Source organism: Centruroides sculpturatus, unplaced genomic scaffold, assembly GCF_000671375.1.
Source record: "Centruroides sculpturatus isolate CEXI.00-Female unplaced genomic scaffold, Cexi_2.0 scaffold425, whole genome shotgun sequence".
NCBI lineage: Eukaryota > Metazoa > Arthropoda > Arachnida > Scorpiones > Buthidae > Centruroides > Centruroides sculpturatus.
This window is the reverse complement of record NW_019384549.1, coordinates 146,422-161,423: the sequence shown is the minus strand read 5'-3', so window position 1 is coordinate 161,423 and position 15,002 is coordinate 146,422. Positions and strand designations below refer to the sequence as shown.

The 15,002-nt window shown below is 26.5% G+C and overlaps 1 protein-coding gene across 1 annotated transcript in view; it reads left to right on the top strand.

Moving 5' to 3' along the window:
• Positions 1–15,002, top strand: part of LOC111623629 (fibrillin-2-like) — a gene marked incomplete at its 3' end in the record, with an annotated part of 45,879 nt that overhangs the window by 28,795 nt on the left and 2,082 nt on the right. Inside the window, exons 6-40 of the mRNA XM_023366287.1 lie at positions 1,973–2,104; positions 2,191–2,313; positions 2,397–2,648; positions 2,738–2,860; positions 2,956–3,078; positions 3,713–3,838; positions 3,926–4,039; positions 4,229–4,360; positions 4,458–4,583; positions 4,798–4,920; positions 6,439–6,573; positions 7,755–7,889; positions 7,969–8,097; positions 8,207–8,317; positions 8,689–8,811; positions 8,901–9,035; positions 9,503–9,649; positions 9,738–9,851; positions 10,034–10,162; positions 10,241–10,378; positions 10,483–10,584; positions 10,672–10,785; positions 11,241–11,278; positions 11,442–11,601; positions 11,706–11,807; positions 11,895–12,008; positions 12,904–13,041; positions 13,125–13,205; positions 13,303–13,428; positions 13,509–13,631; positions 13,730–13,795; positions 13,886–13,996; positions 14,111–14,227; positions 14,577–14,702; positions 14,783–14,905. Of these exons, the coding sequence (XP_023222055.1) occupies positions 1,973–2,104; positions 2,191–2,313; positions 2,397–2,648; positions 2,738–2,860; positions 2,956–3,078; positions 3,713–3,838; positions 3,926–4,039; positions 4,229–4,360; positions 4,458–4,583; positions 4,798–4,920; positions 6,439–6,573; positions 7,755–7,889; positions 7,969–8,097; positions 8,207–8,317; positions 8,689–8,811; positions 8,901–9,035; positions 9,503–9,649; positions 9,738–9,851; positions 10,034–10,162; positions 10,241–10,378; positions 10,483–10,584; positions 10,672–10,785; positions 11,241–11,278; positions 11,442–11,601; positions 11,706–11,807; positions 11,895–12,008; positions 12,904–13,041; positions 13,125–13,205; positions 13,303–13,428; positions 13,509–13,631; positions 13,730–13,795; positions 13,886–13,996; positions 14,111–14,227; positions 14,577–14,702; positions 14,783–14,905 (4,311 nt within the window). The remainder of the gene's footprint in view (positions 1–1,972; positions 2,105–2,190; positions 2,314–2,396; positions 2,649–2,737; positions 2,861–2,955; positions 3,079–3,712; positions 3,839–3,925; positions 4,040–4,228; positions 4,361–4,457; positions 4,584–4,797; positions 4,921–6,438; positions 6,574–7,754; positions 7,890–7,968; positions 8,098–8,206; positions 8,318–8,688; positions 8,812–8,900; positions 9,036–9,502; positions 9,650–9,737; positions 9,852–10,033; positions 10,163–10,240; positions 10,379–10,482; positions 10,585–10,671; positions 10,786–11,240; positions 11,279–11,441; positions 11,602–11,705; positions 11,808–11,894; positions 12,009–12,903; positions 13,042–13,124; positions 13,206–13,302; positions 13,429–13,508; positions 13,632–13,729; positions 13,796–13,885; positions 13,997–14,110; positions 14,228–14,576; positions 14,703–14,782; positions 14,906–15,002) is intronic.

Genomic DNA, 15,002 nt, shown 5'->3' with positions numbered 1-15,002 from the left:
TGGATAATCCATTATAATTCAACTTAATTTAGCATAAAGGTCACAAATTACATAGTTCTATTCTTTCTTATGTGTACATCAATTGATTTGTAGATTCAATAATTTATTTTATTGAGCAATTGCTTTATAACATGAATACTGATCTATGATCTTTGATTTTTCTTTATAGAATATTCAAAATGTTTTCTTGAGAATAATCCAAAATAAGTTACATAAAATAGAATTTAATGAATTAATTATGTTTACTTCAGTATTTAAATAAGAATTGATTCTGTAGTAGTTATATATAAGCAGTGCCAGATTACCCACTATGCTTTTGAGGCACGTGCCTGGGTCTTGGGGCCCCACAGAGCCATGCAAAACAGTTTGGTGCTCGAAGTAAACCTCATACATAGTGCCCCTCGATTAAATGTTAATTACAAAATATTCTATGGGATTCGTTTTAGTTCCCCCAAGGTCGGCACCTGGGCACATGCCCATCTTTGCCTCCTTAGTACCACTGGGCTCCAAAATTGGAAAAAATTCTAAGTTAATGAAACTTAGTACCATATTGATAAATGAATAGACTAATATTGCTTCTAAAGGTTAAATTATGCAATTATTAAATAGTTTTGTCTTTGCAATTGTATATGGTAATTTATAAACAATTCAATAGCCTCAGTTAAGCATTGTTGGTGTATGAAATGGTAAAATTATGTAGAGGAGGGCCCCCAAATCTACCAGAAAGTCTTATCTTCCAATGTATATTAGCAATTGAAATTTAATAATCTTAATATATTTAATAGAAAATTATATTTTGATTATCTTAGAAGATAAAGTTTCTTAATATGTACAGATATTAAATTAATATATTCGTATTTAAATTAGTTTCAAATTTTTTATGTGTATTAATGGTTTGTCGTGACAATTCTTAATTGAACTTCTTTTAAAATATTCTCAATTATTACAAAATATGCAGTAATTTAGTATAAAAATCATGCTAGTGGTCATCCCTATTGTCAAGTAACATATAATTAACTTTTCTGATGGTTTTGCTCCTAGTCAAAAACTAGAAACTCATTTTTACTTCCGGTTAATTTCTTTTAGCTATTGTCTTCCCAATGGCATTAATGGATGAAAGTGCCAATAATGAATTTTTATTTAAAAAATCTTTCTGCTTATATATTTTATTTTAAGATTTTATTTGTTCAAATAATTAACAATAAGCAAAAAATATTAGAACACTTCAGATATGGATAAAATGAAATGTACTTTCTAGAAAATTTAACTTTTATTTTCTATATTATTTTAAAAATTAATATAATTTTTTGAGAATTTAATGGTATTTTAGCCACATAACTAAAGGTATGCCAATAAAATTTCTCATAACAATATTAACATTATTTTTAGATCAGATAGGATACAAGAATAGCTCAATGTAAAGGTGACTTTTCACATTAAAGAATAATTTGTCTGGGTGCTAAACAAAAGAAATTCTTGATTATTATCTGATTTTTTTTGATCCATGAAAAAAAAGATTTGGTGTTATACATTCCTATGCAATGGTACTTTAAACTGACTCAGCATCACTAATGGTATTTTGTCCTTTCACAATAGATTCTTTTAGTTTCTACTAATATGATGATTTTCAAATATTTTTCAGTTAGTTCAGGTTCTTGTGACAAGTTCGATAGCTAATGATTATTGTACAATTATAGAATTAGATATCTATATTATAAATAATGTAACATTTCTTCATTTAAATCGGTGATTCCAAAATTCGGTCCTAGTTGAATGTGGTAGAAGACTTGAGGGGTTGCTGCAAGGTGGGGAAAAAAAATATAAGAAAAAATTAATTCTTTAATTTAATGTGTGAGTTTTATAAAATAATATAATATAAACATAAAATACAATTTATAAATTTTTATATTTAGGTAAATGATAGTTTTAAATATTTTAATTATAGTAATTAATACTTAATTTAATTTTATAGATATAAATGAATGTGAAATTCCATCATTGGCATCATTATGTGTGCCAAATTCTGAATGCTGTAATTTACCCGGTCATTATAAATGTAAATGTTCTCCTGGATATACAGGAAATGCTACAGTTGCCTGTTTAGGTAAAGTAAAAGTGTTTTTTAACTATTGCATATAAATTAATTTCCAATTATATGATTACTAATTATTATTAATGATATGTTTTCAGATATTGATGAATGTTTAGATGAAAGTTCCTGTGGTAGAGGAGCCCATTGTGAAAATATTCCGGGCAGTTATCGATGCTTTTGCCCGACGGGTTATGATGGTGATCCTTTCACGGAATGTTTAGGTTTGTAAAGTTTTATTTCATTTATTTATTTATTGTAATATTTTTATTAAAAATATTGAAATTTTTAATATAATATCTTTCAGATGTGGACGAATGTCGAAGAAATCCTTGTGGTCCTGGTGCTTTATGCGAAAATACCCGAGGGGGATATACCTGTAGTTGTCCGCTTGGATATGTTGGTAATCCACGTCCCGAAATTGCCTGCATAGATATAAACGAATGTCTGGATTCACATTTTCCGTGTGGAAAGAATGCTAAGTGTGAAAATACAAATGGTGGTTATTATTGTGTTTGTCCCGAAGGATATACTGGAAATGCTAAGCAAATATGCAATGGTTAGTATTTAATTCCTAATGAAAACTTTTATTGATAATATCATTAAAATTTGAAATAAATGAATGTATATTTGACATATAAATTTCAGATATCAATGAATGCCCTCATTCTTGTGGAGCCAATACGGAATGTTCTAATTTACCTGGAAGTTACAAATGTCTATGTAAACCCGGTTATGATGGCGATGCTTATTTATCTGCTGGTTGTCATGGTGAGTTAATTATTTATGAATGCAGTTTTTTAAAATAGCATTGGTTAATTTATCAGATATTATTAAATTTCTTTTTGTGATGTTTACTCTAATAGATATGGATGAATGCCGTAGACAAGATGCCTGTGGACTTAATGCAGAATGTCATAATATCCCTGGAACTTATGAATGTGTATGCAAAGAAGGATATTCTGGAGATCCCCGTATATTGTGTGCAGGTAAATGATTATTATTTCAAACACTACAGTCACAAATAAATATTCAAAATTTACATTAAAAAAAGTTAAAGATGATATTATATATCTGAAAATATAGAAGGATTTATATTTAAACTAACTGAGGTGTTCGGCTTTGCTCGGGAAAATGATATATTAAGTAAAGATTATAAACTCATATAAGAATACAGATACATAAAAATGTATATATGTATAAGGAATTTAAGAATTTAATATAATAAAAATAAAAATAATTTATTTTAATATTTATATAACTAATTTATATTAATCTGAATTAAGCTTTTTTCTATTTAACTTAATACAAATAAATATATGAAAATAAATAATACAATTAAATTTACAATTTAACTGTATTATTTATTAAATTAAATTAAATACAATTAAATTTACAATTTAACTGTATTATTTATTTTCATAAATTTTATGAACTGAAGGCAAAAGATGATAACATGATTTATATTGTTTATTAATTCATATTTTATGTAAGTTGAGGAAACTAATACTCTTAAAATAGTATAAAATATAATTGTCAATGAACAGGGTTAAACATATTACAATATTTTGTAATGTCTTGATTAACTAATGTTAATATTAATGCTAATTATTTAATTTTCAGATATTGATGAATGTATAAGATTCAATCCTTGTTCTGAAAATTCTGAATGTTTTAATATACCTGGCTCTTATGAATGTAAATGTCTTGAAGGATATGATGGAAATGGAAGAGAAGCTTGTACTAGAGGTATTAAAAAAAAGACTTAAATGAAATTAAAGTAAATAATTTATAATTTTAGTAATAAATGTCTGATCATTAAATATATATTTTTAGTTCAAGTGGATGTACGTTGTCGTGGAAATCATGAATGTACGCAAAATGCTGAATGCTATCATTCTAGATGCCAGTGTAAAAGTGGATTTCAAGTCAATGGTATTGAATGTGTTGGTAAGTTAAAGATTTTAGTACACGATTGCAATATACGGTAATTATAGCATTTAATACAGTTAGTAGTCTCTGTAATAAATATATTCACTAATATGTAAGTTTATAGTATTGAAAAATAAGCAAGTTACTAATAAAACTTTCATTTTATTTTCCATATTTCATATTAATAATCAAATTTTTAATAAACAGATGTTGACGAATGTCGTACATCACATATATGTGGCAGGAATGCAATATGCCGTAATTCCTTTGGAAATTACCTTTGTGAATGTAAAACTGGATATGAGAAAATAAAATCTACTCCTCAAAGTCCTTGCAGAGGTATAATTTTAATTATTATAGTTAAAATCTTTATTTAAATTATTTTTTAAATAAGTAATGATTTAAAGATGAGTTATTAAAATTTATGTTTGTTTAGATATAAATGAGTGTTTATTTGGACATTTTCCTTGTGGTACCAATGCAAAATGTGTTAATAATGATGGAGGTTATGAATGTTTGTGTCCAGATAACCTCATAGGGGATGCAAAAGTAGCTTGCAAATGTAAGTAAAATTTTCTTATGTATATTTTTAAATTAATTATTTTATCTGAAAGTATTGAAATATATTAAAAATAGTTAGTAAAATACAAAACGTCTTCTTATTGTTTTTGATAAAATACAAATGCTATAACCAAAATAAAACTAATAGTAAAACAAAAATTACCGTGATGGTGGACAAAAACATGTTGATTAAATTTTATAATAATTCTCTTTAGCTCCATGTGATGGTGTAGATTGTGGACCACATGCAGAATGTCAAGCAAATGGACAAGAAGCTGCCTGTATCTGCAATTTGGGATACACATTTGATCCAAACAATATTAATGCTGGCTGTCTAGGTTAGAATTTACTTTAAGTTTTTATAAATATTTATTAAGAACAATAATTGTTTCTAATCTTTGATATATTTATAGACTAAAATACCATGTTTTCTCAATTCTAACACATCATCAAATCTAACTCACACCTGAATTTTGAGACATCAAAACCCAAAAACATTTAGCTCGTGAATGTAAATACATATTATATATCTGAAATGTAGCCATATAAAGTTAATGTATGTGATAAATGTATTTTTTGAAAAGCATTTTATTTTAGTGTTTATACTACTTCACAATGCTTCACATTTTCATATAAATACAATACATTAGAAAAATGCATATGAATATGAAAATAATAATAATAAAAAAATACAATAAAATGACACTTAAGTTATACAACACTTTGTAATATAGTTTTATTTTTACAAATAAATATGGGTTTAAAAAAATTAAGATGAAAAAGTCTTCAAAGATGATGGGAGAGAGGATGAGTTTTTAATGACGTAAGATTGATCCAGTCATGTATTATTCCAGTCATCACAAAATTTGTGGGGAGATGACTGCAATATCATTATAGCATTACTTTTAAATTATGTATTCATTTGTGACTCCATTATTAGATGCAGAGGATCTGAGAAACAACACAAAATCAGTCAAAATTATTGTACGATAAACTTTTAATTAACAGCAAGATTTTACATTGGTATACACAAGCATGAAATTTACTAGATAAGTAATATCACACTGAAGTTAATGTATACAAATATTTTTCATGATAATGAATCTGTCTGCTTAAACACAGCTGTATATAGGAAATTTGTCTGCTGTACATCATTCACTCAATTTGCTGTAGTTCAAAAACCATTAAATGATTCCAAAATCAAAATTAAGACCAAAATGAGAAAGATGTATATCATATCTATACACAAGTCATAATTCATGTGAATTGCCAAGCAGAATAAAGAACAAACAACATGAACTACACTGCATTAAAGTCAAGTTTGTGCCTAGTTCTAAAGCTGATGCCAATTTTTATGACCAGAAAAGTTTAAAAAAAAAGGTATGCATTGGAATTGAGAAAACACACTAGTAGTTGTAACAACAACAACATAGATTTGACTATTGTATGCTTATATATATATATATACAGTACGTACAGTACAGTACTTATATAATATATATATATTTTAAACTATTTAATGAGAAATCTAAAATGAGATGGTAAAAAGAATTAGTTTACCTGGTGTTTTTTATTGTAATTGAAAAATTATTAAACTTTTGGGGAAATTTTCTTCAATAAAACAAAGATATTGTTGATTCAAAAGAATTTTAAAAAATTTTAAAAGAAAAATTTTAAAAGTTAATCTAAAAATATGTATACTGTATATATATAATTTCAACTAGTAATAAAATGAAAATTATAAGATTTCTAATACTGTATATATTTTTTAAATTTGATTTTCATTTAAAATGATAATATTTAAATTTAGTTTTTTAATGAAATGCAAAGTTGCTACATAATCCATGTCATTGTAGATATTAATGAATGTGAAGTTAGTCATGGGCCATCTGGATTATGTGGAGTTGGAGCCATATGTACAAATGTTCCTGGTAGTTATCATTGTTATTGTCCTCCTGGATTTACTGGTGAACCGTTCAAATACTGTGAAGGTAAGTTTTACAGACATATAAGCTTAATATTTAATTATTTNTGTAGATATTATTACTAATTTTTATTAATAATGCATATAAGTATATGAGTTATATTAAAAACACAATTTTATTTCAGCATTACTTCCACCAATTTGTGTACCATCTTGTGGTGTTAATGCTCATTGTGTATATTCAGTGCCAAATCGTTGTGTCTGTAATCCTGGATATAGTGGAAATCCTTACAGACTTTGTGGTTAGTAATTTATTTTGTGATTAATATATGTACTATAAAATATATTAAAAAATATATTCTTTATAGAAGTTAAAGTTTATAACTTCTAAAACTATCACACAAATACAGTTTAGAATGTTTAAGTGAAAGTTTTATTTTTTAATATTGTATTAAATAAAATATAAAATACTTAGGAACGGAAAGGAGATGCGATAACACTGACTGTGGAAATAATGCCAACTGTGTCGAAGGACAACGTCGTGTGGATTGCGTTTGTCCTGCAGGTCTACAAGGAAACCCATATATTAGTTGTAGAGGTAAACATCATAATACAAATATAGACTTACATTACACAAAATAGATATTTTCAGATTTGAAATAATGAAATGTATAAATATATTAATGTATTTTAGTAAATTTCATTTTAATGTAATAGAATAATAAAACATAAATGCAGCTTGCTGGATCAAATATCCAAGCAAGCTTATGACTAGAAATGGTTTTCTGGACAGGCTAAATATGTACTTAATTAAAATACTAAAATAAACAATGGAAAGTAAAAAACAAAATTGTATTTAATGCACATATGTCAGCAGTCACACTGGAACTGGCATTGTGTGAAGTGTATGCTACAGAAGCCAATAAAACTAGTGGCTGCATGGTAATTACAGTTGTGCTACAGTCTACCAAATTCAAAACTAACCAGTTCAAAAAATTTAGCTAGTTTTCTGGTAATTTGTGGTTTCTGGAAATCAGTTATTTGGTCTGGTACTATATTTGAAGTAGAAAAGAAAGAAATTTTATTAAATATTCTATCGTTGAATCATGTTATAGTGTTAAAAATTGTTTATTTTCATTTTATGTAATTATATTTATTATAATAAAATTCCTTACAATACAGACAATTTTTTGTTTTAAAAATAATCAACCAATAAAATATATGTTTATAAAAATATTTTTATTACAGATGTTAATGAATGCGATATTCAGTTTGGACCAAGTGGTCAGTGTGGAACTGAAGCCATTTGTACAAATTCAATTGGAAGTTTCACCTGTTCGTGTCCACCTGGATATACTGGAAATGGCCGTGTAAAGTGTCAAGGTATAAATATTAGATTTTAAAGGAAAAATTATTAGTAATATTTCAATTTGTAATTTGTAATTCTTGGTAATATTTTCAGATATTAATGAATGCTCTCAAGGTTATGGTCCAAATGGAAAATGTGGCTTGGGAGCTGTTTGTATCAATAAATTAGGAGCATTTGATTGCAAATGTCCTGAAGGCACTGATGGAAATCCTTATCAAGCTTGTAAGTTTTATTTTTGTTTGAGTCTTTATATAATTATGAGAAAGTATTAATTACCAGATGATAATGCTTTGTTTTACATGTAATAAAAGTATTTTATTTTTATATTTAGGTGTTCAGCACATTGTTTGTAGGGACGATGATACTTGTCCAGGAAAATCTATTTGTGACAACAGAAGACAATGTTACTGCCCATATACACATTATGGTGACGATTGTATAGGTAATGAATTAATTGTTATTTTAAATGTGATGTTTCATAGATTATAATTATTTTTATTATTCTGAGATTAATTAGGAATATTTTTATTTATAATAAAATTTTATATTTAAATTTGCTCTTTAAGTTGGGATATAAATAACATTAAACAGAAAATGTTTACAATATTTTATTTATAATTTCTTAATAAAATCTTAATTGTAATTTCTATAATATTTCTTTTAATTTTGGTAAAATATAAAAAACAACAGAAAATAGTATAAAATTTATATTACACATGTACAGTACTTATGTACAAAATTTAGAAAAATATTTTAAAATAATAAGTATGTTTTGAATAAAAGTCATAATAATAAACCTTTTCCACTTTACAGATCCATGTGATAAGATATTCTGTGGAGATCATGCAAAATGCCAATTAGATCCAAGTGGAGATCCAGTTTGTGTTTGTTCAGCTGGTTTTACGGGACGCAGTAATAGCTTACCTGGATGCATTGGTAAGTTTTGGAATTAGGTTACAATGTAGTAATCTGATGATTAATATTTAAAGCTTATGAATTATATATCAATATAAAATTTTATTTAGATATTAATGAATGTGATTCCGATGGCCCCTCTCATTGTGGTGAGAATGCGTTATGTCGAAATTTGCAAGGATCATTTGAATGTACTTGTCCGAGAGGTTTTAGTGGAGATCCTTATAAAGGTTGTCTTGCAATTGGTATGTAACTTACTTTTTTCAATAAATTTATTTCTTTAAAACAAGTTCTTAAACACAGCTGTATATAGGAAATTTGTCTGCTGTACATCATTCACTCAATTTGCTGTAGTTCANCCCTATAATTACGATTCCTATAAAACTACGAAAAAATATACGTATTTTGGAAATGTTGAGTCGGATTAGTGTAGAATCGATTAATTTTATGGAAGAAAACCTTTCAATCAGCCGTAGTCCGTAAACTTGACACGTGTCGGGCTGTGATTGGAACGACTTGTAAGAAATCGGATTCCTAATAAATTGGAACGTATCTATATCTTATAGGGGGGTCGACTGTAATTATTACTTTAATTAACATAAATATAACTGAAACAATATCAATTGATAATATATAATTTAAATTTTATAATTATAAATTAATTTTTATTAATAAATTCTTTGTTAACACATTATTTAAGTGTAATTTTTAATGTTTGTAGATATAAATGAATGTACAGAAATTCGTCATAAACCATCTTGCGGTCTTCATGCATTCTGTACTAATTTAGAAGGAAGTTATGTTTGTCACTGTCCTCCTGGTCATGCAGGAAATCCGTATAGTGTGTGTTATCCAGATGGTTAGTAATTTAAATAGTAATATAATATAGGCTACAATATTCTGCCTGTTTCTAATATATCATTATAATCAATTTCATATTTTCTTAGTTATTAAATGTCGAAGAGATAATGAATGCCCAGGTAATACAAAATGTTTGCATGAAAATGGTGGGCATTGTGGTTGTACTCCACCTTTTGTTCAAGAAGGAGAGTACTGTATTTGTAAGTATTATTTTTATAGATTTTATTTTAGTTAGACTTTTTGCATTGTATTTAATAAATTGTTTAAAGATTTTTGAGAAGGTTTTTGATTATTTAATTTAAAGTTTTCTTGTATTAAAAATCGCCTAAGATTTATTATATAATTTTTGAGTTTATACATAAAATTTTATCATTTATTTTAGTGGTCAGTAGAAATTGTTCAACAACACACCCATGCCCTGAAAATCAAGAATGTGTTTTTACCGGACCCTCTTATGGATTCTGTATATGTCCAAGGGGATATACAGTTGAAGCCGACGGATTCTGTCGAGGTTCATATATTATATAAACTGTTAGCATATTGATTTATGTTATACTGTTATTTATAATTATTTTTTCTGTATTTTTAGATATAAATGAATGTACTGAAATTAAAGAATGGACCGTTTGTGGTGCATATACAGAATGCAATAACTTACCTGGATCATATGAGTGTATCTGTGCTCCTGGTTATACAGGAAATCCAAGGAAAGGATGCAAACTAATAGGTATTCATTTCTAATTAAAAATATAAATAACTTAATTTGATTAAATTATTATTATTATTATTATTATAGAACTCTTTAAATTTATTTCTATTTAACTTCTTTAGAAATTCGTTGTCATGGAAATGATTGCCCTCCAAATCAGAAATGTATTCATGGTCAATGTCAATGTTTGAGGCCATTTGTTTTAGAAGGCCAAACATGTAAAAGTAAGCAATATAAACAGTGTATTAAAAAATAAGCTTTTTCATATAATTTGTTACAATATAAAATTTTGCTATTGAAATTATTTTTAGATCCATGTGACTTGCAACAGTGTGGACAGTATGCTGAATGTCATCTCACATCAACTGGACCTCAATGTCAGTGTATAAAGGGCTGTACTGGAAATCCAAATAAAGGATGCTACGGTAAATGATAAACTTTTTATTGTATATTAAATATGAAACCTTTCCTATATGTGACATTTTAGAAAATATCTGAATGTTTAATTTTTAAATTATTTGATGTTTATTTGATTTTTATTTCTAAATTTGGCATGTTTTGTTTCTGTTTAAATTAATTAAATACTATTTTTATGTTTTGGATTTATTTTTTTTTTTCATTCCTTGTTTTCTTCTTTGTGATTTATTAATTTCTAAAGTAAAAATTAAAATCATCTAAATTGGGAAATGGATATGTGCCATTTAATGAAATTTCACTTAACAACAGAATGCACTTAATATTATATGATGGAGTCCCATATGATAATAATGGAGCTAAAAAATTCATAGCTGCCTTTACTGTACCTTTTCTATGTTTAGATACATAAATATTTATTATTGTGTTACGTATAATCTATGTGAGCAGAGACTATACCGTGTAGATTTGCCAAAATATACTCTATGGTGTTCACCTAACAATGTATTTCTCGGAACATATCCCCATTGTTAAGTGGTGCATACTTATATAATAGGAAAAGAAGGAAAAACAAATTTGACAAATATGTATTTATCATGGTTAAAATATNGGTTCATATATTATATAAACTGTTAGCATATTGATTTATGTTATACTGTTATTTATAATTATTTTTTCTGTATTTTTAGATATAAATGAATGTACTGAAATTAAAGAATGGACCGTTTGTGGTGCATATACAGAATGCAATAACTTACCTGGATCATATGAGTGTATCTGTGCTCCTGGTTATACAGGAAATCCAAGGAAAGGATGCAAACTAATAGGTATTCATTTCTAATTAAAAATATAAATAACTTAATTTGATTAAATTATTATTATTATTATTATTATAGAACTCTTTAAATTTATTTCTATTTAACTTCTTTAGAAATTCGTTGTCATGGAAATGATTGCCCTCCAAATCAGAAATGTATTCATGGTCAATGTCAATGTTTGAGGCCATTTGTTTTAGAAGGCCAAACATGTAAAAGTAAGCAATATAAACAGTGTATTAAAAAATAAGCTTTTTCATATAATTTGTTACAATATAAAATTTTGCTATTGAAATTATTTTTAGATCCATGTGACTTGCAACAGTGTGGACAGTATGCTGAATGTCATCTCACATCAACTGGACCTCAATGTCAGTGTATAAAGGGCTGTACTGGAAATCCAAATAAAGGATGCTACGGTAAATGATAAACTTTTTATTGTATATTAAATAAATTATTTGTTTGTTTATATTATAGATTTATCCTTTAATATATTTGATTTCATTTGTCTTTATAGTTACAATTAAAGCTAAAAATAGTGATTTTTTATAATAATATAATATAAATATGTAAAATTTAAATATGAATATTACATATCTGTAGTAAAATTGATTATATGAATATCTTTTAAATTCATAATTTAATTCAAATATTACAAAGATGATAGCAAAGAGATCAAGAATCATGCTTTATCATTCTCTTACATGAAAATAGAAAATTCAAAGCTTAAAATATACATGATAAAAACTTTATACAAATATAATTTTAAAAATTATTTTACAATTCTACTGCATTTCTTTGTAAAATAATGGATAAAACAGTAACAGTATAAACATGGGGGCAGAAATCAATTGTCTTCAGACTTTTTCAATTATTTGTAAATAAATAAATAAATGAATTATTATAAAATAATGCCATTAGTCTTTCAAGATGCTCTCAAGAGATATGTTAAAGGTGCTTTGTTTGGAGAAATATTATCTTTAGCATAAGATATAAATACATATTCTTCTGATTCATTTAAAAGCAAATATACATATTATATAAAGTTGATAAAGTATTATAGTGTAAACTTTCTGTTTTCACAGATGTTTTTCTTTATAACAAATATTTTCTTATCTCTCATCTATGTATGTCACAAATATAAATTCTATTTAGTTTTTAAAAATTAATTTATTCCCTATATGTTCCAGTTTCAACAATAACTACAATTTATATAACTTTATATTAGTTTTAAACATATTTTAATTATATTTTCTTCACTTATTTTTATACAGTGTTTTATTAATATTTACATTTTATTTTTTTTAAAATTAGATATCAATGAATGTGTAGCTAATTTGCCAATAGATCCTAATGGACCATGTGCAGTTGGAGCTGTATGTATAAATATTGTTGGTGGTTATCAATGTGAATGTTCTCCAGGAACAAGTGGAGATCCTTATGAAACTGGATGTAAGAAAATTCATATTTATATTTTTAATATAAATTGAAACCTTTTAAAGATTGAAATACTTAATTTAAATTTTAATTATTAGGTAGAGGAGCTCCTGGTTGCACATCAAATAATGAATGCCCACATAATGCAATTTGTGATATTAAAGGTGGTACGTGTATTGGTAAGTTGAATTTAAAGTTATTAAAATATTAACTATTATATATCTTAATTTAAGTTTAACAGTTTTTTATTTAATACACTTAAAATATATATATTAGATCCTTGCTCAACAACATGGTGTAGTCCAAATACACAGTGCTATGCAGAAGATCATAAAGCTGTATGCAAGTGTTTACCTGGTTATGTAGGAAATCCAAATGATTTAGAAAAAGGATGTACTTCTCGTATGTATTATGATTATAGTAAATTATAAAAATTAATTATAATAGTTTTCACTTTGCTATGTATTATTTCATGTTTACAGCATGTTCTGGTGTATGGTGTGCAGTTAATGCCCACTGTATTGTTAACTCTGCAAATGAAGGTACATGCCATTGTTTAGAAGGATTTTCTGGAAATCCTTGGGCAGGTGGTGGTTGTTACCCTGGTAAGTAATGAAATATTTATGAATAATACAGAAAATAATAATAGTATTTAATAATGTGAAAGAAAAATTGTCTATTAAATACATTATATTCTATTTAGATCGTGAATGTACAGGTGCTAGTTCTTGCAGACCAACACAAGAATGTATTGATGGAGTGTGTGTAGGTGAGTGTAAACTTTCATTATCAATTTGTAAAAATTATAATGTTAAAATTATATATTAAAACAAATAAATTTAAACTTAAATACTTATAGAAAGGTGTGAAGGACTACAATGTGGCGTGGGAGCACGTTGTGATGGAAGAATCGGACAGTGTATTTGCTTACCTTTCTTCATCGGAAATCCTCGCATTCTTTGCGTACCACGTAAGTTTTAATTAATAAAATAAAATCGTTAATTATGTGTAGATATTATTACTAATTTTTATTAATAATGCATATAAGTATATGAGTTATATTAAAAACACAATTTTATTTCAGCATTACTTCCACCAATTTGTGTACCATCTTGTGGTGTTAATGCTCATTGTGTATATTCAGTGCCAAATCGTTGTGTCTGTAATCCTGGATATAGTGGAAATCCTTACAGACTTTGTGGTTAGTAATTTATTTTGTGATTAATATATGTACTATAAAATATATTAAAAACCATTATTGCATTTTATACAGCATTAATGAACAATATTGCATTATTGTATAAAGTATATATCGCATTTTTATTAAATTTGACTCGGTAATATTGCATTTTATTAAATTTAACTCGGTAATATTGCATTTTATTAAATTTAACTCGGTAATTACACAGTTTATACATTTTATTATTCATAAAGTGATAAAGATTTTGAGATTGGTCGAGTTTTGTTGGACGTCCAGAGGCAAAGGAGTTGCGGAGAGGGAGTAANGTTTAACAGTTTTTTATTTAATACACTTAAAATATATATATTAGATCCTTGCTCAACAACATGGTGTAGTCCAAATACACAGTGCTATGCAGAAGATCATAAAGCTGTATGCAAGTGTTTACCTGGTTATGTAGGAAATCCAAATGATTTAGAAAAAGGATGTACTTCTCGTATGTATTATGATTATAGTAAATTATAAAAATTAATTATAATAGTTTTCACTTTGCTATGTATTATTTCATGTTTACAGCATGTTCTGGTGTATGGTGTGCAGTTAATGCCCACTGTATTGTTAACTCTGCAAATGAAGGTACATGCCATTGTTTAGAAGGATTTTCTGGAAATCCTTGGGCAGGTGGTGGTTGTTACCCTGGTAAGTAATGAAATATTTATGAATAATACAGAAAATAATAATAGTATTTAATAATGTGAAAGAAAAATTGTCTATTAAATACATTATATTCTATTTA